Here is a 27,606-nt window from a genome sequence, read left to right as displayed (position 1 = left end):
AGTCTTGCGATAGTACGGCTCCGATTGCAAAGTTGGAGGCGTCTGTTACCAGTTCGAAATTTTTCGTATAATCAGGATATGCAAGTATCACATCTCTGGAAGTGAGTGAACGTTTTATATTATTGAAAGCTTCTATTGCTTCTTCATTCAAAAGTATTTTTACTTTTGCGGATTGGTTTTTCGATATTCTACCTTCTTCCCCTCTCAGAAGAGAAGTCAGTGGCTTTGCTAATTTCGCATAGTCTTTTATGAATCTTCTGTAGTATCCTGACAAGCCAAGAAAACTGCGAAGCTCTTTTAAAGTTATAGGTTCTGGAAAGTTGGCAATTGCTTCAACTTTTGCAGGATTCGTTTTTATGCCATTTGGAGATATGACATACCCTAAAAATTCTACTTCCTTTTGGAAGAAGTGACACTTATCCAACTGAACTTTCATGTTGGCTTCGTCCAAGGTATTGAAAATTGTATTAATGTGAAAAAGGTGCTCTTTTTCCGTTTTGCTAAATATAATTATGTCATCGTTGTAGACATAACAGTATTTTCCTATGTGATCGCGCAAGATATCATCAAGAGCGCGCTGAAAAATAGAAGGAGCATTTTTCAAACCAAATGGTAAACGTGTAAATTCGTATTTACCATTGTTGATGGAAAATGCCGTTTTCTCGATGTCAGATTCTCTTAGAGGGATTTGATGAAATCCGCTTTTCAGATCTAACACTGAGAAAAATTTGCTTTCGCCGAGCTGCGAAATTACTTCTGTTATTTCAGGAATTGGGTATCTGTCTGTTGTTGTGACTGAGTTTAATTTTCGGTAATCGATGACCATTCGGTACTGTTTATTCCCCGCTGAGTCGGCCTTTTTCGGGACGATCCACAAGGGTGAATTGTAAGGAGACCTAGAGGGTCTTATAATCTTGTCATCTAAAAGTTTCTTTACCTGCTTTTCTACCTCTGATTTGAGAGATGCTGGGTATGGATAAAATTTCGAGTAAACAGGAGAGTCCGTTACGGTTCTTATTTCTCCAACAACTTTTGTCGTGTATGTTAATTTTTCGTTCGGCTCCGCGAACAGATTTGGGAATGCGTCTACTGCTTGCTTAATGCTAGTCTTCTGCTGTGACGATAAGTGCTCGTCCTTTATATGTATTGCATTTATTGCCTTTGATGGAAGCTGCTTTAGTTTAATTTTTTTTCGATTTTTTATTATTAAATAATTTTCATTTGTGTAGATAATTGCTTGAAGCTCTCTTAATGTATCGTTTCCCAAAATTCCATCGAATGTCTTTAAGGATGGCATTAAGAAAAACTTGATTTCGTTACCTAGACCAAATAGTTTTAGCATTGTGTGTTCATTAATTTTAACATCACCTGTTACTGTTTTTGCGAAAAATGGGTTTTTATTTTTAATACGTTTTTTAACCAAGTGTGGTTGAATGTAGTTTTTACTAGATCCTGTATCTACCAAAAACTTAAGAATTTTCCCGTTATCAGCTCTTGCTTCAAAATATGGAAGCGAAGAGCTCATCAAGCTAAAAAATGAACTTCAGATGGTTCGTCTTCCGAATAATCATTCTCCACATCTTTCGACATTGTGGCAATGTGGAAAGTTCTTTGGGTTTTCCTTTGTTGCTGATTATTAACTGATGGTGGTCTTTTCCCTTGAAATTGATTTTGAGGAGTTCTGTTCATATAGTTAATTCGACGTGATTGCATACTCTCATCAACTTCCATAGGTTCTGGCCGGGGTTGAGGTTTAGGTGGTCTGGGTGGAGTACTTGTATGCGGAATTTGGTTAGGAAATTGTTGTCTAGATTGCCAATTTGTTTGATTTGGTTGTGGCAAGTACGCCAATTTAGGGTAAAAGGATTGCAGTTGTTCCTGTGAAGAACGTCGCTTAGGATAGAGTTGAGGAGTTTGGTATGCCGTTTTCACATTGTGAGCATGATTCATGCGAAAATTCTGATTGTCTAGTTTCAGGCATAAATGAAGGGCCTGAGGTAAGTCGACCGGTTCTCTTATTCCCAGTAATCGTGGGAGGTCGCCATTTAATCCTCTTATGAAGGTGTCCAAAGCTTTATCCCTGTATGATTGCGTTATCATTCGTAGAGATTCGTTGCTCATTTCGGTACATCCTAGTTTATTTAAAATTAATGAGAGGTGTTTGTATACTTGCTGATAGAATTCAGCAACCGTTTTATTACCTTGTACTAGAGTTGTCATTTGGTACTCTAAGGTGGATAGGTCACGCTTGTCGGCATAATGCATTGCCAGACATTTTGTTATTGCTGACCAATCAAGTGGCGTGTTATAAGATTCCAATGCCATATCTGCATTGCCAACAATCTTATTTCTAACTACACTAAGGATTCCGTAGTATTTCGGGGTTCCTTTTAATGGTTCGTATATATTTAATATACGGTCTACACTTTTTTTCCAAGATATGAATTCTCCTGGGCGGCCAGAAAATTCTTTTAGACACTTCACTACATCAGGGATCCTATCTAAACCGTCTAAATTTCCTCTATGTCTGTCCTCTATCAGTTGTAGTTGCCAAGTTGGCATCCGGATTTAGGGTGGCCTGTACTACCTTTGGTCCTTACTGCTGTAGTATATTTGTCGCTATATTCGCTATTAATGATGTCAAGTCGTCTATACTTAATTGAGTGTTATTTGTCGCTTGAGGAGTGGATTGGTTAGAAGGAAGAATGGGAGGTCTGACCAAGTTGATGGGATTAGCCATTTTACAATTTAATATAATTACAATATAATTTAAATTAATTTAAATAATTCTTATAAGTTAAAAAAAATGTTTCTTACTCTAATCCTGATGTTTCTGGATGCTGCTGCTGCTGGTTTACTTCGTTGTTAACGTTGGCAAATCGTACAGCCCCACTATCAAACACTACACTCGTTACTTTACGTTTGTGCTTTTGTTGCTTTGCTTTTGTTTCCAATTTCTCGGTAAACTTTAAATTTTAGTCGCCGTCGTTGATTATGTGAGCAATAGTTGTTGTTGCCTGTGCTGCTCGGTTAAACATTTTTAGCCATTCACTCGCTTGATTTTAACTATCATGTGTGATCGCGCGCGTAATTAATTTTTAACACTAGGATTTTATAATGAGGCTTGTGTTTGTTTTCTGTTTTATATAAAATCACAAATTTAGAATATTGTTCTGTTACAGTTTTGTTAATTGTAATAATTACTTTCGTACATATCTACGCTTTTAGTTACAATTACAATTTGGTAGTCGCCAATAAACGCTATTTAAATTGCTTTGTTATTGCTGCTTGTTGTATTTTATCACTGCTAAAGCTTTTATGTTTTTCACAACAATTATTTCGCTGGCCTAAACTTTTTCACTTCACTTGCTGCTATGTCTTTCGATAAGGCTGGCACGTCGATGCCTCCTTTTTACTTTTGTTACTCAGGGACCGCTATCGAAAATACTTTTTCACTTCACTTGCTGCTATGTCTTTCGATAAGGCTGGCACGTTGATGCCTCCTTTTTACTTTTGTTACTCAGGGACCGTTATCGAAAATACTTTTTCAACCGGGCGCCAGTTTTCCTACTGGACCGACTGAATTTTGCTCGGGCGCCAATTATGTATTCCCGCGTTGGAAATATCAAAAAAATATTATTTTTTAATCGGACAGCGTGTCCGCTTTATTGACCAAAAACGACTTCCCTTAAATTTTACAATTTGCTTAATTTATACTTATTCTAAGCCACGGAATTATTAAGTGGCGTGATATATTTCCTAGAATTAATATAAGCAATTCGATTGCATTTTCAATTGGCATGTGCCGGATGTGCTGAGGTTGCATCGGCAGAATTTACCAGTTGTCGCTTGCGCTGTAATTTCGGGGTTGTTGACATAGTTGCACTTTATGCTTGGTTCGTGCTAACTTATATACCCTGAACAGGGTATATTAAGTTTGTCACGAAGTTTGTAACACCCATAAGGAATCGTCGGAGACCCTATAAAGTATATATATAAATGATCAGTATGTCGAGCTGATTCGATTTAGCCATGTCCGTCTGTCTGTCTGTCCGTCTGTCCGTCTGCCCGTCTGTCTGTATATATACGAACTAGTCTCTCAGTTTTTAAGATATCGTTTTGAAATTTCGCAATCGTCATTTTCCCTTCAAGAAGCTGCTCATTTGTCGGAACAGCCGATATCGGACCACTATAACATATAGCTGCCATACAAACTGAACGATCGGAATCAAGTTCTTGTATGGACAACTTTCACATTTGACAAGATATATTCACGAAATTTGATATATGTTATTTTCTAAGGCAACAACGTAATCTCCGAAGAAATTGTTCAGATCGGTTAACCATAGCATATAGCTGCCATACAAACTGAACGATCGGAATCAAGTTCTTGTATGGACAACTTTCACATTTGACAAGATATATTCACGAAATTTGATATATGTTATTTTCTAAGGCAACAATGTAATCTCCGAAGAAATTGTTCAGATCGGTTAACCATAGCATATAGCTGCCATACAAACTGAACGATCGGAATCAAGTTCTTGTATGGACAACTTTCACATTTGACAAGATATATTCACGAAATTTGGTATATAGCTTCCATACAAACTTAACACATAGTTACTAACAGAAATGCACCTGTGAAGGGTATTTAGCTTCGGTGCCACCGAAGTTAACGTTTTTTCTTGTTCTTACATTTACTTTTAATAATAGTACATAATCTTTTCATTACGTTATTATTTTAAAACAAATGCACTTTTAATAATGGACGCCTTAGAAGTGAGCAAATTTAACCTTATTTTAAGTTGTATTAAAAATATTGAAAGCTTTGATGGCAATGATCAGAATCAACTGCCAGATTTTATAAGTCAAGTTGAAAACATCATACCATCAATTTCGGAATTTGACAATACTAACCGATGTATACTTTTTGGATATGTTAAAAACAAATGCGTTGGCAAAACCTGAGAAGCAATTCATATGTAGATACACTAACGTAACAACTTGGGACATTTTAAAAAACATACTTACAAAGAACTTCGGTGAAAAATTTAGTAGTAATGATTTAATGGACAATCTTAAAACCTGTAGACTACAAGGAACTACAGAAAATTATTATTTTCAAATTAACAAACTCGCAAATAGAATCCATAACAGAAATTTAACTCATGGCGATAACACTTACACAACAAGTGAGATAAACCGAATTTCACTTAAAACATTTAGGGACCATTTACCAGAACCCACTCGCACGATGATATTCGCTAGAAACCCTACGACCTTAGAAGATGCATTTCAAATAATATTAGATGCTAGACACCAAGGTTACACTCAATTTGGACCAGCAAAACAAGGCTATTTGAGTACAAATACTACAAGAACTGACTTTAGTAATAACTATAGAAATCCTAATAAACCTATAAAAATATTAGCTCCAAGCTATAACAGACAGTACGATAATAAATATGATGAAAGCCATAATACAGGTAATGACAACAATTACAATAATCACAACTTTGGGAACAATTATACACCTTTACGCCAAAATCAACGATTTCCCACTGATAATTTGGATCATTATTATGATAATAACGCTGGTAGCTCAAGATTCACAGGACAAACAAGGCGATCAAATTACTCACAAGCCCCAAATACAAACATACCAAAATATACTCCAAATAATAATCTGTATCAAACTAGACAGTCTAATTTAATAAATGATAATAAAAGTTTGAACAGTTCTAATCAACAAGTGGTACCAATGGAAATTGGAAATTCCAATGTAAATTTTCCTATCGTGGGCGAAGAAACCTTCCTTACATAATAATTAATAACCCCATAAAAAAACTAAATTTCATAATCGATACTGGCGCAGAGTTCAGTATAATTAACCCTGATATTTGCCATCCAAGATTGGAGCGAAATGTAAATGTAATAGCAAAAGCTTTAGGTACAAAAATATTGATAACAAAACTTTGTTCATTCCCGATATTTAAAGAATTCAATTTCAACAATTATTTCTGTGAGTTTTTTGAATATGCTTTTAAAAAAATTTCGATGGATTAATAGGAAATAATATTTTGAAAGACTTAAATTGCGTCATTGATTTGAATAACAGACAATTAATAACAAAAAATGCTGTTATGACTTTATATTTGTCTGAAGAAGAAGAATCTTATAACGAAATGTCTTATAAGGAAAACTACTTTGAATTCTTTAATTCCGAAATCGAAAATTATAATATTCTTCTTCTTAATTAGCGTAGACACCGCTTACGCGATTATAGCCGAGTTAACAACAGCGCGCCAGTCGTTTTTGCTTTTCGCTACGTGGCGCCAATTGGATATTCCAAGCGTAGCCAGGTCTTTCTCCACTTGGTCTTTCCAACGGAGTGGAGGTCTTCCTCTTCCTCTGCTTCCCCCGGCGGGTACAGCGTCGAATACTTTCAGAGCTGGAGTGTTTTCGTCCATTCGGACAACATGACCTAGCCAGCGTAGCCGCTGTCTTTTAATTCGCTGAACTATGTCAATGTCGTCGTATATCTCGTACAGCTCATCGTTCCATCGAATGCGATATTCGCCGTGGCCAACGCGCAAAGGACCATAAATCTTTCGCAGAACTTTTCTCTCATCAGTTGTTGACATCGTCCAAGCCTCGGCACCATATAGCAGGACGGGAATTATGAGCGATTTATAGAGTTTGGCTTTTGTTCGTCGAGAGAGGACTTTACTTTTCAATTGCCTACTCAGTCCGAAGTAGCACCTGTTGGCAAGAGTTATCCTACGTTGGATTTCCAGGCTGACATTGTTGGTGGTGTTAATACTGGTTCCTAAATAGACGAAATTATCTACAACTTCAAAGTTATGACTGTCAACAGTGACGTGAGTGCCAAGTCGCGAGTGCGACGACTGTTTGATGGATGACAGGAGATATTTCGTCTTGCCCTCGTTCACTGCCAGACCCATTTGTTTTGCTTCCTTGTCTAGTCTGGAGAAAGCAGAACTAACGGCGCGGGTGTTAAGGCCGATGATATCAATTTCATCAGCATACGCCAGCAGCTGTACACTCTTATAAAAGATGGTACCTTCTCTATTAAGTTCTGCAGCTCGAACTATTTTCTCCAGAAGCAGGTTGAAAAAGTCACACGATAGGGAATCGCCTTGTCTGAAACCTCGTTTGGTATCGAACGGCTCGGAGAGGTCCTTCCCAATTATAATATTACAAAAGTTATTAAATTAAACCATCTGGCAGATTATGAAAAGGAGAAGTTAGTGAAAATAATATGAAAATATGAACATGTTTTTTATGACAAAAATACTAAATTAACATTTACAAATTAAATAAAGCATAGAATTATAACAAAACATGATATGCCAATATATTCGAAATTGTATAGATACCCTGAGATACACAAGGAAGAGATAAATAATCAAATTGAAAACATGTTAGAGCAAAATATTATTAGACGTTCTCATAGTCCATATAATAGTCCTATATGGATCGTACCCAAAAAACTAGACTCGTCGAATAAGCAAAAATGGCGCATTGTAATTGATTATAGGAAGTTAAATGATGTCACTGTCGAAGATAGATTCCCCATATCAAATATTGATGATATATTCGATAAGCTAGGTAAATGCCAATATTTCACGACTCTGGACTTGGCCAAGGGTTTCCACCAGATAGAATTGCATCCAAATGACATTCCAAAGACGGCATTTTCAACAACTACTGGGCATTACGAATTTTTACGTATGCCATTCGGGCTTCGTAATGCACCAGCTACGTTTCAACGACTGATTAACAATGTATTGAAAGAATACATCAGTTCAATCTGTTTAGTGTACTTAGACGACATTCTAATTTTGTCGACAAGTATTGAAGAGCATTTGGAAGCGATTAATAAAGTATTAAAGCGTTTGAGTGAAGCCAATCTAAAACTTCAAGTTGATAAATGCACATTCCTTGTTAAAGAAACTGAGTTTTTAGGTCACGTTATCACTCCCAATGGCATCAAACCCAATCCGGAAAAGATAAAAGCTATTGAATAGATTTTATTACCTAAAACTCAAAAAGAAATTAAATAATTTTTGGGCATAACTGGCTACTATAGGCGCTTTATTAATGATTATTCTAGAATAGCGTACCATTTGATTAAATATCTGAAAAAAGGCAAAAATTAACATACATGATAAAGACTATAAAGCGGCATTTGAAAAATGAAAGGTATTGATACAAAATGACCCTATACTGGTGCATCCAAATTTTAATAAAACGTTTACGCTTGTTACCGATGCAAGCAATTTTGCATTAGGAGCAGTACTGACGCAAGGAAATAAAGTTATTTCTTTTGCCAGTCGAACTCTAAATGGACACGAAAACAAGTAAGGAAGGGCTAAGTTCGGGTGTCACCGAACATTTTATACTCTCGCATGGTAAAGTGATAATCGAGATTTCATAATACGTCATTTACATATTTTTCAAATACCGTACTTTTGTAAAGTTTTATTCCGCTATCATCATTGGTTCCTTATGTTTGTACTCGTATTATACAGAGAAGGCATCAGATGGAATTCAAAATAGCTTTATATTGGAAGAAGGCGTGGTTGAGAACCGATTTCACCCATATTTCGTACATGTCATCAGGGTGTTAAGAAAATATTATATACCGAATTTCATTGAAATCGGTCTAGTAGCTCCTGAGATATGGTTCTTGGTCCATAAGTGGGCGGCGCCACGCCCATTTTCAATTTTTAAAAAAAGCCTGGGTGCAGCTTCCTTCTGCCACTTTTTCCGTAAAATTTAGTGTTTCTGACGTTTTTTGTTAGTCGGTTATCGCACTTTTAGTGATTTTGAACATAACCTTTGTATGGGAGGTGGGCGTGGTTATTATCCGATTTCTTCAATTTTTGAACTGTACATGGAAATGTCTGAAGGAAACGACTCTGTAGAGTTTGGTTGACATAGCTATAGTAGTTTCCGAGATATGTACAAAAAACTTAGTAGGGGGCGGGGTCACGCCCACTTTTCCAAAACAATTGCGTCCAAATATGCCCCTCCCTAATGCGATCCTTTGTGCAAAATTTCACTTTAATATCTTTATTTATGGCTTAGTTATGACACTTTATAGGTTTTCGGTTTCCTCCATTTTGTGGGCGTGGCAGTGGGCCGATTTTGCCCATCTTCGAACTTAACCTTTTTATGGAGCCAAGGAATACGTGTACCAAGTTTCATCATGATATCTCAATTTTTACTCAAGTTACAGCTTGCACGGACGGACGGACAGACGGACGGACGGACGGACAGCTGGACGGACAGACAGACATCCGGATTTCGACTCTACTCGTCGCCCTGATCACTTTGGTATATATAACCCTATATCTGACTCTTTTAGTTTTAGGACTTACAAACAACCGTTATGTGAACAAAACTATAATACTCTCGTTAGCAACATTGTTGCGAGAGTATAAAAACTACAGCACAATAGAAAAGAAGTTGCTGGCCATCGGGTGGGCCACGAAATATTTCCGACCATATATTTTAGGCCGTAGATTCATTATTAAGTCAGATCATCGTCCCCTTGTTTGGCTCAACAATATAAAAGAACCGAATGCGAAAATCCAAAGATGGAAAATTAAGCTAAACGGGTTCGATTTTGATGTTAACTATATAAAAGGAAAAGAAAACGTAGTAGCTGATGGACTTAGTAGATTAAGTTATGAGCCAGTTGATAGTGAAATAGAGCTGAACCTAAATGAAATTTTTGAGGAAGATGCCAATACAGTACATAGCGCAGAAAGCTATGATACTGATTACATTAAAATAACTGAAAAACCAATTAATATGTTTAAAATTCAAATAGTCATCCAAAAGTCCAATGCCGATTCTGTAAAAACTCAAATATTATTCAAAAACAAAGTTCGTTATAACGTAAATGTAACAGATAAAAATAGTATTTTAAATTTCATGAGAGAGAAACTCCCTGTAAAAGGACTTTCAGTAGTTTTTTGTCCAGATATTGAGTTATATCTCGAGTTTCAATCTAACTTCATTAAATATTTTGTGAAAAATAAAAATCTTAAAATATTAAAATCAAACATGCTTATACAGGATATAACCGACAGAGAACAGCTTTTGCAATTATTAGAGAAAATTCATTATAAAAATAATCACAGAGGGATAAGTGAGGTTTTTGAGGAGTTAAAAAATGATTATTTTTACCCAAAATTACAAAAGGAGATATAAAATTACATTAACAATTGCAATATTTGCAAACTTGCAAAATTTGATAGAAATCCAATAAAACACAATATATTAATAACACCTACCCCAAATAAACACAATGAAATCGTTCATGTAGATATATTGTTTCCACAGCGTGGCATGATGTATCTGACAAGCATAGACAAGCTAACGAAATATGCAACTGCCCACTATCTGGAAGATAGGATGTGGGTATCAATACTCAAAGCTCTTAAGCAAAGGAATCAATATTTAGGAAAACCAAATCTGCTTATATTTGATAACGAAATCGACACTGCTACAATTAGAGAATTTTTAAAGAACCAAGACATGGAATTTCACACAACAACAGATTATTTAAAAACAGGAAATGCAGATGTGGAAAGACTACATGGTACTCTCAACGAGCATATAAGACTCTTTAATGCTGATTCAGATAATAAGGACGATATTTCCGAAAATGTTTATAAAGCTATAATATCATACAATGATACTATTCATTCTACTACTAAAACACGACCGATCGATCTTATAAATAACTTAGTTTCACACCAAGAATTAGCTAAACTTTCCTAAATAATACACACAAGAAAGTCTGAAAGAATACGTATGTTAAATCAGAAAACCAATAGAGTTGGAACGGAAGGTTTTGCCAATGGCGTTATAAAAAATAATAGAGTAAGTAAATCAATGCCTAAGTATAAAAAAATTACAAATTATACACAGGAGGGAAACTATTTACTGTCTAAGGATAATAAATTTAAAAAAATATATAAAACTCAAGTTAAAAGAAAGAATGTTTGTTAACATAAAATTTTATTTACATTTTGAATTACCAGGTACTGTTAATTCTAGTGGTGGAGGAGTAATGTATACATACATACATACATACATACTTACATACATACATACAAATTATGTATGATGCTACAACAACATTAAATATAAGAGTATTAAGAGAACTTATCGTGACAGCATAATATTTAATAATAAGAGAAATTAGAATAAGCTCTATGTTATTTATGCTTAGTGATAATATAAGAAAATAAAGAAAAGTAGTTCTTATTGTGACACTGAAGATTGAGTTTCATTAAAGAATATTAATATATTCGTACATACACACAAGTAAATTTTCTGCTTCGTGAAGTTTTACTTTATTTTATCGTATTACTAGCTGACCCCGCAGCCGTTGTCCGGCGCGAAATTATGTCTTTTGAATTGAAAAGACAAAAATTCATATTGTGTTGATTATCACTTATTTGAGATTTTGCTACACTTTTTTGAAGTTATACTTCTTATACGAGTTCGGAAAAGGTTGCGATAGATTCAGGTTGCGCAACCTTGCTCAATATGAATCTACGTTTCTTTCGGCACAGCTCGCGCTTTTCTACCAACAACACAATGTTGCCATGCTTATGCTGTTGTTGTTTTTGTAGAACAATGTTTCAATTTTTGGTTGGTGACATATTCAATTAAAAAATCAATTCCGTTGGGTTTCGAACCTACGTACCTCATACGTGCTCATCGTAATTTTTGAAACTCTTACCACCAACACCACCATTGACACTTGTATTGCGTTGTCCTAAGTATGGTTTGGTTATGCATGAAAGAAATATACAATAGATCGCCGATTGTTACCTCTTTTCTTGCTGCTGCTGCGCATATGTATGTTTGTATGCTTGTGCATTATTGAAGTTATGCTTTTTTTCTTTCGTTTGTCTTTAATTTCTGTGAATTCTCAACTATTTTGCGTATATTTTGGTTGAAATACTCTGCGTTGGCCGCTGAAAAATTAAGGCTATACTTTACAGGATAATTTTTGTAGTTAGTCTTCATTTAAATTTTTTGGAAATCGACCCGCGATGACGAGGTATATCGTTTTATCTGACAGCGTGAGGTTTATGAACTTCATTTCTAATATTGTGTTGTGGCATATTAGAAATGATGTTTCTTCGAAAATCGCTCGCTTACAACGGATAAAACGACTTCTGAGTGGTGATTTTAATGAATAAATTCCAAGGTTTTACGCAAAAATAATGCGGTCAATAAGTACAGTACGCTTATGTATGCTTGCACATTATTTTTCTTTCGTTTGTCTTTAATTTTTGCAAATTCTCAACTATTTTATGTGACTTTATTTCTTTTGTCTCTCTTTTTTTTTGTGCGAATTCTTTGAATTTCTGAACTCGCACATGCGTATACATACATTCATATGAGCATGTGCAGAAACACAAGATAGGATAGAAAGCTGTATGCCTTTTAACATCGTATACTATACTAATAAATATTTTTCGTACTAATAGAAATTAAATCACAGCAATATTATGTATATGTATTAAAGAAAATTCATTTTACTTTGGCCCAGTTTTGTGCGCAATACAAATGCAACGCCAATAATGAATACAAGAAATTGACTAAACACCATGATATAAGATATGCAAATTATAATATGACAACCCAATTCGAAGCGTACAAAAGAGAGATGGTTACGCTGCATATTCCTTTCCGCAACGAAGAGACAAAACTACTTTCCGGGTCAAAATTCCTTCATCTAGACTTTGCTTTATAAAATGTGCATAATGAATTTAAATGTTCTAGTTTTTTTTTTTCATACAAAATGATATGCATTTCTGAACATCACTAAGAAGTATAACTTCTTCCGAGCGTAGGGACTCCACGCACATTTTTTTTTCAATGTAACGCAGCTTGATAAACAACAATTTTTGGTTTCTGTTCCGGTGTATAGAAAAGATGGTTTTCCAACTCGTGAGCCGCCACGTATATCTGGCCGTTTGAAAATTATAGCATTTCCAAATTTATGCCACACACTATGCGACTATCCTTGTGTCTTGTCGATTGTCATTTCAAATGCAATTTTCCCTGGAAACGGAATACGTTTGAACTGAAATGGCAAATCGTTAGAACTCAAAAGAAATCCGTAGAATCAAGCATTCTGCCCCATGTATTTGATAGGTGCGTCATAATCATATTGCGAAACATAATAACGACACATCCAAATTTGAGACGCAAATGATGCGGTAGCATCACAAGCCTCTCCAAAGAACTTATTTAGAAATTCCACTGGTTAATTCATAGTGTTGTCTTAATTGTCAAGACGATCGATCGATTTGTATGACCGCAAGTCTCCCGGAATTTGACTTTGAACCTTCCAGTATAAGTCAACAACATCGAAATTTTTGCCAGCTAACATTGCGCATGCATTTAAGGAATCGCACCAACGATAATTTGTCCAATCTTCGTATAAACATTCCTGATGAGTCCATCTTTCGTGAATTGATAAACGGCATATGGAACTGATATCAAACCACCGGATGTATCAACCGGTATTGACCCATTTCCAATTCTTAGCGTATACGATGTAAAATGTCTTCGGAAATGTAATTTTTGTTCGTATCCCACAACTGACGCGAATTTGAAGGCTGATCATCGCGAAAAGTGTGCTAACTTCATTCCACTGATTATCATGTTCCAGCAATTGTAATTGTAATTGCATGTATAATATCAAGGTATTTCCGAATAGAGCAATTTCTCGCAAACGGTTCACTGACGAAAGTTGAAAAAAAACTCGTAAATGTTAATTTTGTTGCTGGGGGTGTTTTCTCTGTCTGTACTGTATTCTCTGTGTTGAAATAGACTATTTGGTCATTCTCCAAATTAACTGCGAGACGCACAACAGTCGGAAAAGGTTCATGAATCGCAAAAGTAAATATCATACAAAGCGCTTTATTGCAGTTCACGTATCGACCGTATCGTTCAAGACCAGTAACTGCCATGTTGCTTCCTTTGGTGAAGTATTTACAAACGTAGTATTTTTTCGATTACACCAAACTGCAATACGCAACATTGACATGACTTTTGAATGGGAATTAGACAACAGTGGCGAATATGGTACGATCCATATGTTGTCGACTTCGATGTGTTGTTAACTTCGATATTCACGCCTCTAAATTGAATGTGGGATTAGAATTGAGATCGTATTCCATAGTTTATCCAAATTGACAGATAAGTGGCAACTACGTATCCGAACGTCAAATAGTGGATGCCAACTGTGGATTACGACCTAATTGTGGGCGGTAAAGCTTAGCGTCCATCATTTTCATTTTTATATATTCATTCCTGATTGTAACTCCATTTTGTAAAGAAGTGCCGACTCGCTAAAGAGGCCATCAAGTTCAAAGACAATTTAAGTTCAGTTAAAAGTGTAATTATATCAAGTATAGAGGGTTAAGTATTATTATCGTAATAATACTATCTATATATGTATGTATTATCATCAACGTTGCAGACCACTTATGAATAATGCCTATGACAGCTGAGACTGGAGTGCGCTTAAGCATACATATCAGCTAATAATAATTGTGCGCTGCAATGGCAAACAATTTGCATAAGTTCAGTCACCGGCTAATCGTATTTTAATCCATTAGAATACTGGTATAATAGTTCATACATATGTATTAACAAGGCTAATAATCAATGAATGAAAGTATTATTAACACCCGAGGCCGCACTGCTACGTAATTGCGTGAAGCCAAGACCTTCTCGTGAAATTGGCTTTGCAGAGAGATGATGGAAAATAGATAAGAGAAGAGAAGGGAGGAAGGTAAGAAGTTAGAGGGTTGGAAATGCGCAATTTAGAAATCTTTGCTGTACTGGTAATTAACATTGACTTTGAAAATCTTTCAATTGCGTGATATATGCCAATGAGGTTGCTGCAGTGATATTAAAGCAATTTAGAAATCTTTGCTGTACTGGTAATTAACATTGACTTTAAAAATCTTTCAATTGTGTGATATATGCCAATGAGGTTGCTGCAGTGATATTAAAGCAGCAAAGTTTTTGGTGACGTTAATTACCATAAAAAGTAATTAAGTGGCTTTACTCCAAGTTTTATCAAAACCCATATCTGATAATACTGTGTGAAAGATAAGTGCGTTGTATGACGGTCATAAATATTATAATCATGATGAGTGTGTACAAACTATTTAGAAAAGTAAAGAAATCACACCTAAGCTTCACACGTGCAAGGTGAACATAAATAAAAACAATCTTACGAAGCAATCAGTGGAAGAATGTGTTGGGGGAGCTTAGTAAGAAAAGATGATGATAGCAACTAAATAAAATACATATGAAAATTATAGCTTTATGGTGACAACTAAACGATGAAAGTGTGCCGAAAAACAAACATTAAAAAGGGTAAAGTAATATCAAATATAGATATGCGAGAAACTAATTTACGTCTATGATGGTGGCCGAATAGTGTTTAGAGTGGCCATTTAAATCCTTGCCAAACATATGCCCAATGTAGTCCTAATTGCAAGCGAAAAATATAAGTAATTTCTATATAAGTTAATTTATATATTTTGAAGCAAAAAACAATCACAAAATATCTTATAATTGAGCCTTCGATCTAGACAAAATACTCGATCGCTGATATACCAAACCTTCGAAAATTTTGAGTTTCATTATGATAGTCATATGTGTGTTGTTTTTTCGTTTCGTACACGCTGTTGCTGGCTATAACACCTGTCTAATAGAGCGGGTTGATTTACAAAAGCCCAAAAGCACGAAAAAATCGTAAAACGGACAACAATTTCACATATCTCCCATAAAGTCGTTTATTCGGACTTTTTAGTTTCGGTTTAAAATTTATATACTGGCACACTTACTCTACACGTATGGCTGACTTCCTGAACGTCTGGATACAATGTTTTTATGCCGTATGTATGCACACTTGATACTTTGCAAAATTGCTTGGGTTAAACTTTGTATAAATAAACTTTGCAACACTGTTGCGTTTAGGCACATCTCTAATGCGCAAAAATGGCCAAACAAAATATTTTAGTAGAAGAAATTTTGAATTTAATTGATGGTAAAGGACTTGTTGCATTATTTGCGCAGAAAAAAGAGCCAAGGACCATACCAAAAAAATAAAAAATATTTGGAAACCATAAATGGGATGCCAAATGACGTGTTTTATAGTCATTTCCGAATGCAAATCTCAACTTTCGAGGTAAGAAATTTTATTTCGTCCTTAGAGTTATATTATTATTACTATATTTTCCAGAAATTACATTGTATGCTCGAACCTTTATGGAGTAAGCTATCTACTGGACGTCCTCGAGGTTTGTTGAAGAAGTGTTTCTATATGATAAAAAGGAAACTTTGCAATCAGAGCAGCCTTCGCGAAGTTAGTGATCGTTTCAATATTGGAATGGGAGCTTGTTACAGAGGCCTTATTCAATGCATACAAATTATATCTGCGCAGAAGCAGATTATTGCATTTCCAACGACTGAGCTGACCCAAAAGAGGGTTATGGAAGCTTTTGAGTCTTGCCGATCACATTCATTCCCTTATGTTTTGGGATGTATTCTTGGGACTCATATACAAATTTTGCAGCCGACCAAGGATGGCATTAGTTACTACAATCGGAAGGGAACACATTCTGTTATAGTACAAGCAAAAATTTAAATCTGAAATTAATACTTCTCAAATAACGCATGTAATTATTTTAGGCTGTTGCTGATAGCAATATGCGATATCTCGACGTTTTTATAGGCTATCTCGGTCGGTGTCACGACGCAGCAGTGTGGTCAGCTAGCCCATTGAAGCGAGAAATTGTAAATGGTCTCATTTCATTTCCTCCAGAATGTCATTTGCTTGGTGATGCAGCGTATCCCTTAGAAACATATTTAATGGTACCTTTTAAGGACAATGGGTTCCTATCTGAAGCCCAAACAACATACAATAACATTTTAAGTTCGACCAGAGTATGTGTGGAACAAGCATTTGGTGTGCTAAAAAAAAGTTCAGAATATTAAGTTTTTTAGAAGTTCACGTAATTAAATTGGCAAAGAATATTATTATTTCTTGTATCGTACTTCATAACTATATATTGGAAGACGAAGGAACTCCTGACGGGGTGATTATTGAAAACGTGCCCTACACCGAGATCAACACACTTCCAGCTGATGGAAACCAACGAAGCGAAGCAAGAGCGAAAAGAGAAAGGCTGACTAATTTGGTGTCAGCTTAGCTAAATAAATAATTTTCATTCAATTACATTTATGTATTAAATTATTTTAATTCATTAAATGAGCACAGTTATTTTATTTGGTTATAGATATATATATGATTCCTGATCATAACGTCTGGCGAAACACAACGCACCGTTCAACCTAGTGTCATTTCTGTAAAAACTAATCAGTATACTGATGTATTACTCTTGTGTGTTTTATATATAAATAAAAGGAACAATTTTGAACGAAGTGTCTGTAATTTATTTTCCTACATGAATGCTAAATATTCTGCCATTGTCATCTGGTGAGCGACGCTGATACATTGGATATCCATCATTTCTAGTTTGTGTTTCCGAAAGAAAAGCACCTGGATAGTGTTTCGTACATTTATTGTCAGACATACAAACGGAAGTGGGATTTTGGTGTCCGCAAGGTTCATGTACCATATTGGTTTTCATCACTTCTTATAATAATGAATTTTTCTCTGCGTCAGGAATTTCCGCAGAAATGATTTATTCAATTTGATCTGGTGTAACCACCATCCACCATCCAAAGAAGAATGTGTACGTGCGACAAACCTCTCTGTTGTCACTCAACATAGTACATGTAGCATCTAACAGCACCACATATACATATGTACCTACATTATTCCAAGATAAAGTTCATGAAACATCGTAACTGTTGTTTGAAATGTCGTGCTGTGATATCGTGACGATCGCTTGCTGAATGACCGCGATCCATAATTCCGCACGTATGTCATCGCATTTTGGGAGTACTTTTTGCTTTGCCTTGCTTGGGCTGCCCTACGTTGATGGCAAAAAGAACGCCGACCGATATTACCCCGACCTCTTCGTGGTTTCGTAACAAATTTTAATCTGCAACACACATAAAGTTTTCACTGAATAATTTTAAAAAATTTTTCTTTTAAATAGCCGGAAGAAAAAAGCAAGCGACCGAAATTGAACGATTCAAATTTAAAAATCAAAATATTAAAAAACAAAACAAACAAAAATTGAAAAAAAAATTGTATAAAAAAAAGTATACATATATATGAAGATTAAGTATTCATTACACATATCGAGGTTTCATTGTTTTTAATATGTATTCTGCTATTCGGGGCGGAGACAAATCCAACGAATCAATAACCATGAAAATTGGTTCAGCAGATCTCGAGTTATAAGTGTTCGAACAAACCCGTATTTGTTTTATATACATACTAGCTGACCCCGCAGTCGTTGTCCTGCGTGAAATTATCTGTTTAGAAATGAAAAAGTTGAATTTATCATTTTACTTTTTTTCAATGAATCGCAGCTTGATAAACAACATTTTTTGGTTTCTGTTCCGGTGTACTATAGAAAAGATTGTTTTCCAACTCGTGAGCAGGCCACGTACTTATATCTGGCCGAGTGAAAAACATAGCATTTCCAAATGTATACCATGCACTATGCGACTATCCTTGTGTCTCAAATGCAATTTTCACTGGAAACTGAATGCGTTTGAACTGAAATGGCAAATCGTTAGAACTCAGAGGAATTCGTAGAATCAAGCATTCTGCCCCTTTGTATTCGATAGCTGCGTCACAATCACTCAGGTTCCATTACACAGTTTCGGCGCCTGAAGATTGTGGAAGATAATAACGACAGATCCAACTTTGAGACGCAAATGATGCGGTGGCATACCAAGCCTATTCAAAGAATTTAGAAATTCCACGATCGATTAATTTGTATGAGCGCAAGTCTCCCGGAATTTGACTTTGAATCTTCCAGTTTAAGTCAACAACATCGGTATTTTTGGCAGCTAACATTGCGCGTGCACTTAAGGAATTGTAGTTATGATAATTTGTCCAATGTCCGAATATTCGTGATGAGTTCATCTTTGGTGAATTGGTAAAGGGAAGATTGAATTGATATCAAACCACCGGAAGTATCAACCAGAATTTACCCACTTCCAATTCTTAGCGAATACTATGTAAAATGTCTTCGGCAATGTCATTTTTGTTCGTATTCCACAACTGACGCGAATTTGAAGGCTGATCATCGCGAAAAGTGTGCGAACTTCAGTCCAGTGATTATCATGTTCCAGCAATTGTAATTGTAATTGTATGTATAATATCAAGATATTTCCGAATAGAGCAAGTTCTCGCAAACGGTTCACTGACGAAAGTTGAGAAAAAACTCGTAAATGTTAATTTTGTTGCTGGGGGTATTTTCTCTGTCTGTACTGTATTCTCTGTGTTGAAATAGACTGTTTGGTCATTCTCCAAATTAACTGCGAGACGCACAACAGTCGGAAAACGTTCATGAATCGCAAAAGTAAATATCATACAAAGCGCTTTATTGCAGTTATCGACCGTATCGTTCAAGATCAGTAACCGCCATGTTGCTTCCTTTGGTGACGTATTTACACACGTATTTTTTCGATTACACCAAACTGCAATACGCAACATTGACATGACTTTTGAATGTGAATTAGACAACAGTGGCGAATATGGTACGATCCATATGTTGTCGACTTCGATGTGTTGTTAACTTCGATATTCACGCCTCTGAATTGAATGCTAAATGTTCTGCCATTGTCATCTGATGAGCGACGCTGATACATTGGATATCCATCATTTCTAGTTTGTGTTTCCGAAAGAAAAGCACCTAGATAGTGTTTCGTACATTTATTGTCAGACGTACAAATCGAAGTGGTATTGTGATGTCCGTAAGGTACATGAACTATATTTGTTTCGTATAATTCTGCTTCTATCTCTGGATCAGGAATTTCCGCAGAAATGATTTCATCAATTTGATTTGGTGTAACCACCATCTACCATTAAAAGAAGAATATGTGCGTGCGGCAAACCTCTCTTTTGCCACTCAACAAAGTAATCCAGCATCTAACAGCACCACATATACGTTGCTTTAAGATAAAGTCCCTGAAACATCGTAGCTGTTGTTTGAAAAGTCGTGCTGTGACATCGTGACGATCGCTTGCTGATTGCCCGGGATCCATAATTTCTTTCGTATGTCATCGCATCCTGGGAATACTCGGTCATGTGCCATGGGCTGTCAATATACATACTTATGTTGATGCCAAAACGAACGCGACCTCTTCGTGGCATCGTAACAAATTTCAATCTGTAATTGAGCATTTGGTTTGAAACACACATAACGTTTTCACGGAATAAATTTCAATAATTTTTTTTGAATAACCGGAATAAAGAAAGCAAACGACAAATTTGACAATTGAAAAACAAAAGGAAAAAAGTTGAAAAAAAATTTTTGTATGAAAAAAAGTTATTTTTTTGGAATTGTCCAACTTTCCGACTTTTCCTCACGAAAAGCATACGGTTTTTTATTTCTAAACTTTCCTCGATCCACAGCGAACAACCTCTGAAAATTCCATCAAGATTGGTTCAGCTGTTCTGGAGCATTAGCGTTATTAACAGCATTCATTCGTTTGTATGAGAAAAAGAAAAGGGCTCTTTTTAGGGGTTTCCGGCAATTATTCGAATTTTTTTCGCCATTAAAACCATCCTTGAGCCTCAACGAACATTTTAAAAAAAGAGTTGGCAAAATTGGTCCAGGCGTTTTTGAGTTATGCGCCAGCATTTAAAATCATGTTCGTTTTTATTTCCTTTTTAAAATCGTATTTGAAAATTTATTTTCTTCATAATTTTTTTTGCGGAAAAGTTTCCAGAATTTTCTTAAGTATTCTCCTTGTTTGGGCGGAGACCTGTCCGAATTGGTGGTAATCACCGAAATCGGTCCAGCCGTTCTCCAGTTATAAGCGTAATAACTAACGTCACTTTCTTTTATATATGTATATAGATGTATATAGATATAGATATTGAACTTCTATGGTGACAGTTTCAGTTATTTGCTTTGGTTTGACAAGAGCCTGATTAGATACAAGGAGCGTTCCTAAGTAAACAAAGAAAACTTTTTGAATTTAGCACCCCCTGGTGGCGCCATCTATATGTCGATTTGTGCGTTAGAATCTGCTATCTCTATCGATTGTCCAATTTCATGACATTTCATTGAAGTGAAGTTATTGTATTTTAAGTGTCAGTATGTTTGTGTTATTGGTGCGAAAATGAGCTTCGAACAAAGAGCCAACATTAAGTTTTGTTTTAAAATTGGTAAAACTTTTAACGCGACGTTTCAATTGATGAAAACAGTTTATGGTGATGATTGCCTATCCCGTAGCAGAATGAACGAGTGGTTTCAATGTTTTCAAAGTGGTCGTGAGGACATAAATGACGATCAACATGTGAGCCAATCAAAATACGTGATCACCGGAAATTCTATCGAAACTGTGCTTGAATTCATCCAAAATCAGCCGAAATCATCATTGAAATTCATGGAAATTTATAGACATGTCCCCGTACCAAATCTAAAATATAATCAGAACAGCTTGCAAGAATCAAAGCCAGGGAAATACTTTAAGCAGTAAAACCAATCATATAGAGTAAAGTCAGTCGGATGTTCGAAAATTTTGGGATCAGTTATGTAAGGGCTACGCCAAGTTTCCGCTCTATTTTACACTGTTATGAGTAAAAGACGCTCCCTTATTTTCATTGGTTGATATATGCGGGTCAAAGTCACCCCGAAGTTCGAAAATTTTTATATTAGTTATATGGGCGCGAAGGGAAGTATTGGTCCATTTCAACCCATTTTTAACATACAAGCATATCATTTGCAGAGAGGGATTACCCTTAATTTCAATTATATATAACACATCACATATTGACCGACATTTTCTGTCAAAAGCCAACCATACGTACAGAAGTTTAATATTCGGTACCTAAAGGCTTGAACAGGTTTTATTGGATTTAAACAATTTTCGATCATAAGATGGCACGCACTAGATACATTATTCATTAAAAGTTTTATCCCGGTACATTAATTGCTTCTTAATTTGTGTACTGGAAACTGAACGAGGCAAGTGTATTTTAAAATTGTGCTATACGGAAAGTAGGCGTAGTTGTTGTCCGATTTCGTCCATTACAAATTACAGCTTGCACGGTCAGACAGCCAGTTACCCGGATTTCAGCTTTTCTCGTCATTCTGATGATTTATATATATGTATATATATTAGAGTGATTCAAAAAAAAAAAAAATTTTTTTTTTCGTTTGGTACTCGGAAAAATAGGTTCCTAGACACCTCTAAGAAAGCCTCTCCAAACATGAGTTTTTAATTTTAACTTAAAACTTAAACTGTTAATATCTTTTAAACGTTTGGGTTTAAGAAAAAGTCATTATAGATCTTTTTTGTAGAGCATTCAATTTCCCACAAAATCTAAGAAACAAGATATTTTTTTAAGTAGTTGGAAGCGAGATATAAATTTTTCTATCTGATAATAAGAAAAAATAGAAAACTGTATGTAGGAGGACCTTCCCGTTATAATTAAAAACTCATGTTTGGAGAGGCTTTCTTAGAGGTGTCTGGGAACCTATTTTTCCGAGTACTAAACGAAAAAAAAATTTTTTTTTTGAATCACTCTAATATATATATATATATATATATTAGGGTGTGTCATTCTGAGGCAACCTTCTTTTTCAACTGATAAACAGGCTAAAAACTTTCGAAAATGTGAAAAACAAAGTCACTCCAAAGATGAGCTCTGAATATTAATATTAAGAGGTGCATTTCAAATTTTCTGTTTTCCATATAAATTACATGGAAAAAAAATCATTTTTTTTTTGTGGTGGTTATTGTATGGAGGTTATTATATGTGCACGCGATGGCTGCCACTAGGGATGGTAAACTCGATTCCGATTCTACTCGAAAATCGAGTTTTCTCGTAAAATAATCGATTTTTCGGAATCGGTCTTCAGTAGTCGAAGTCGTTTGAGAATCGATTCTTGACATTCGAAAAATCAATTATTTTACGAGGAAACTCGATTTTCGAGTAGAATCGGAATCGAGTTTACCATCCCTCCGCACAATAACCACCACAAAAAAAATGATTTTTTTCCACGTAATTTATATGGGAAACAGAAAATTTGAAATAATATTAATATTAAGAGCTCATCTTCTGAGTGACTATCTTTCTCACATTTTCGAAAGTTTTTAGCCTGTTTTTCAGTTGAAAACAAAGGTTGTCTCAGAATGACACACCCAAATATATATATATACTTATATATATTAGGGCGGGTCGATTTAAAAATCGCCCATTGCTCTATGAAAATCATATTCTAGGGATCAAAATAAGAAACTTTGCGGAAGGAACCATACATCTAAAACGAATTTTGATGTCCCCCAATTTGGGTCGAACTCTTGGGTAGGGGCAAATTTTGAAAAATCCCACTTTGACCCATTTAGAGTGCTCCAATCGAGTCCAAATGTATGACCGACCCCCACTAACTTTGGACGGCCGATCCACCCATGCCAGTGGCACACCCCTTGGAACTCCCCTGGGGGGTTCCCCATACAATCATTTCAAAAAATCACCATTTTTGGTGATTTACATGAAAAACTCAGCTAAATTGGTATGTTTTTTCTTTATTTTTATTTATTTATTTATTTATAATAATATCTATTTTTTCTCTTAAGAAAGTTATTTAGTCAGAACATATGTAAATGAAAAAAATTAATTTAAGTGAGTTATAGAAAAGAAATTAAAAAAACTATTGTTTGAAGTCTTTTTACTTTCAAGTCTGGGCAATTTCGCACGGCTCTCTAATGTCGTCGCCATAACAGCCTCTACATTTTCCGGTACAACCCGTTTGGAAACGCTAGCTAGCAATTGAACATGTCGTCCCGTTCCTTGTATGTATGATGGAATTTTTGGATCATTAAACGGTGGATCATCTTGATTTAAATATTCTTTCAATGTATCGTACGGAATGCTTCGCGTGAATGGTGGTTCAAATACGATATTTATATCATTCAAATTGATCATTTCCGTATAACTTGTGCAATTAAAGTTTATATCTGGTTTTTTATAAACTCTAAGTTCCATTGGCTCGTCAACATCGGTTCGATGGTGTAGAATTTTCTTGATGGCACAGTCGCGCTTTTCTTTCCTATCATCAAACAACATTGATGACAAGATATTTTCGGAATGCGCATAATATGAATTATCTTTAATTACTTGATTGACAATTTTGCCTAAATGAGGTTCTAGAAATCGTGACCAACCAATGAACTTGAAAAATATTGCACTGCCGTACACGACAGAGCTGTAATACTTGATATAACATAACATTTAATTATAAATTCAACCAGAATTCTTAACTTTGCATCTGGATTTTCCGTTGTCACATATAATCGCAATAATCTAGCGGCCTTGGTGAGCCACCGAGAATGTACAATTTTCCCTGGTTTGATGTTAGCCAGATCCACCGGAACCACGCCGCTAGAAATTGCATGGGCCATGTCGTATAAGTACTTCGAATCGGTGGAAAATTCTTTTTTTTTCTGGAGCAGGGGGCATATTTTGCAACTCAATTTTCTGGAAGCCGTCCACCACCTAAAAATATATAATAATAAAATAATTAAAAATTGTTGACAATTATAATAAATGAGTGATAGCAATAACTTACCGGAAGAGTTTCACAAGTTTCGATTTGACGGCTCAGTTTTCCGGTTGCCGATCTTGGTCCAGTGCTGGTTGATTTATCCAAAGCTTCAAACAAATGCCGAAACGGAAGTTCGTTGAAGTGTAGAAGGCAAACAAACCAATGCAATGGTCTTTTTAACAGCAATTCGAATCGTCGTATAATTCCACCGTGTGGGCCAGTGTTTGTTGGCTCACCGTGATTGCATATTCCAATTAATGTATCCAGTGATATATTTTTATCGTTGAAAAAACCATTTAATTTGGTTGTTTTGTATTCAGCGGTTTCATGTTCCAGTCTTACGTAACCAATCAATTCAGAATTGGGTTCTCTCAAAATAACAAGATGAGGTTCTTTTACCATCCTAGTGTGATACTTCTCATCATCTCATTTTATCTATCGTTAAAGTATCATCTTTTCTGCAATCGAATGAAAACGCTAACAAATTGGTATCATCTAACCGTTTGCGAAGCACTTCTTGTCTGCATTTCTCTTTTTCTCTACGAACTTTCGATTTATCCATGATGAGAGGTTTCCCATGCTTATCTTTAATTTTAAAATCTTGCAAAAGAGCGGTTCCCAGTGCTGATGCTACTCTGTCAGGCACACCAAATCTGTCACATACCAAGGCAAAGTTAAAACAATCGTATCCCTCTGTGTATTGTGAACTTGTGCTTCTATCCATATCTTCGTGAACCGGTGGCGGTGCGTATGTTGAATCATCGGGATCTTGGTATGTTGGCATTGATGACATAGACGTTGCTCCTTGCTCTTCAGTTTCCATCATAAATGCATTCATTGTTAGTCTTCTCTGATTATGTTGATCGTGCATGAACTCTTTGAGGCGTTCGGGAACCCAGCCGCATGCACATGGAGCTGCCTTCAAATCGCATTTACATGTTCCAATGCAAAAAATTTTTTCCAGAGATTTTACATACTCTGTAAATTGTTGGGTGTTGTTTCTTCTCTTGATTTGCTCTTGATATTTGTCAAGCCATTTATTCAATTTATTACATACACTTTTTTTCAGCATTATTTCCATACCAAGTTTTTCCCAAATTCCAATCAACTTATCTTGTACTTGAATAGTGAATGATTTATATGGGACAATTTTTTTGTTCTGGTTTAGCACGTTCGCTTAAGTAAAAATAATATCTCAAGATATCCAGATGGGTTGGTAAATTAAGATTAGTCAATTCAGTAGACACACCAAAAACAGTAACATTATGCTTGGGTATATGACTCATTGGGTTTTCGATAGTTGTTGATGTAGTTGCTTTATCTCGCGGTGTAGAGGATGGTGGATTCATTGTAAACTTTTTGATTTGGAATGGTCAATTCACTTATTATTTTTTTGCTTTAGTTCTCCTTACTTTCAGAGGTAATAAGAATGAAATGGTAATTTCAAAATTTGCCCCTACCCAAAAGTTCGACCCAAATTGGGGGACATCAGAATTCGTTTCAGAGTTATGGTTCCTTCGGCAAAGTTTCTTTTTTGATACCTAGAATATGATTTTCATAGAGCAATGGGCGATTTTTTTGCCTTCCCACAAATCGACCCGGCCTAAATATATGTATATGTATAACCCTATATATAACTCGCTTAGTTTTAGGTGAGGTTGCAAGAGTATGAAAAGGAATGCAAATGTTTGTTGCAGAAACCATGGAAGAGGGTTACAGGACCGTTCGGAGCTCTCATCAGATTGGAAAAATAGTATAGAGGCTGATGACAAGAAACATGGTATTTCTAATTATGGAGGATTAAAAGTAAGAAACTATATACTGAGGAAACGTGGAATACAATAATTTGGTTATTGCTTAACACACCTCTTGAGATGAAAGTCTGTTCTTCTTTATAATATCATTCTTGACATTCCAGTTTGCATACTTACCCTTTGAATATTCAAATACAATTGAAATGTCTTTATTTGATATTATTTATCAAATTTTTTTTTTTGATTTTGTAGGTTTTAACAACGTCCATAGAAATATTAATCAAGCGAGTTAAAAGTGTTAGGCTACGTGTCTGGAAAATTAATTAAAACACGGGAAGTATTGAAATTTCCAGAAAAGTAAAAAAATATACATATACATATGTAATAGTATATCCACGACGCTTTTTTGGTTAGTTTCTTAAAGTATTATACTGCTGCAAATAAAAATTTTGCTTTCCAAGCAATGAAAAGTATTTATTTACACTCCATAGACAAGAGAAAATTATATACACATACATACATATGTAAGTGGGTAATTTTACATGAAATCATATGTCTGTTTACAAGAATGTCTGTGTTTTAATAGCTTATAACTAAAATGTCAATAGATATCACATTACTAATAGAACATATCAATCACAAGGCTAAGCATGGCAAATGATATTGAAGTGAAGACAGCTAAATATGAGAAGTGTATATTTATACATAAGAGTGAGTGTAGAGCCCCCAATTAAGAGTTAACATGTAACATGTGTGTAAATTTGTATATAGTACATTTAGCCTAATATCACTCAACAAGCTAACACATAACATTCTACTCAGATATTATGTGAATATGTGTAAATAAGTTCTATATAATTAGCCTCTGCGTTTGAGATGGCAGCCTTGAAGACATTGGCTTATGCAAAAAAAGCCTGCGATATACCATACCATCAAATAGCTGTTGCCTCAAAATAGCAAAGTCTTAAATGCCAGGTTTTAGAAAATTCTTACATTTGTACGCTTACTCTATACATATATATATAAATATTGGATTTTTCTAAGTCTGCGAATATTCT

At 35.3% G+C, this 27,606-nt stretch overlaps 1 protein-coding gene and 1 pseudogene across 1 annotated transcript; both read left to right on the top strand.

Moving 5' to 3' along the window:
• The first annotated feature begins 4,767 nt into the window (after window positions 1-4,767).
• Window positions 4,768-5,827, top strand: LOC126755719 (probable serine/threonine-protein kinase clkA). Its single transcript, XM_050468464.1, has 2 exons — window positions 4,768-4,941; window positions 5,039-5,827. Exons 1-2 carry the CDS (start codon window positions 4,768-4,770, stop codon window positions 5,825-5,827), a joined length of 963 nt encoding a protein of 320 aa, XP_050324421.1.
• A 6,212-nt stretch (window positions 5,828-12,039) lies between these two features.
• LOC126757728 (small nucleolar RNA U3) lies at window positions 12,040-12,242 on the top strand (annotated as a pseudogene).
• The last annotated feature ends 15,364 nt before the right edge of the window (window positions 12,243-27,606 follow it).

This window comes from Bactrocera neohumeralis, chromosome 4 (genome assembly GCF_024586455.1).
Source record: "Bactrocera neohumeralis isolate Rockhampton chromosome 4, APGP_CSIRO_Bneo_wtdbg2-racon-allhic-juicebox.fasta_v2, whole genome shotgun sequence".
In the NCBI taxonomy this organism is placed as follows: domain Eukaryota; kingdom Metazoa; phylum Arthropoda; class Insecta; order Diptera; family Tephritidae; genus Bactrocera; species Bactrocera neohumeralis.
This window is presented reverse-complemented; position numbering and strand designations above follow the sequence as displayed.

Bases quoted from the DNA above. Each gene is read 5' to 3' on its own strand.
- LOC126755719 (XM_050468464.1), top strand. From the start codon at position 4,768: ATGGACGCCTTAGAAGTGAGCAAATTTAACCTTATTTTAAGTTGTATT. The intron at 4,942-5,038 runs GTTAAAAACAAA...ATACTTACAAAG, and splicing joins GATGTATACTTTTTGGATAT to AACTTCGGTGAAAAATTTAG.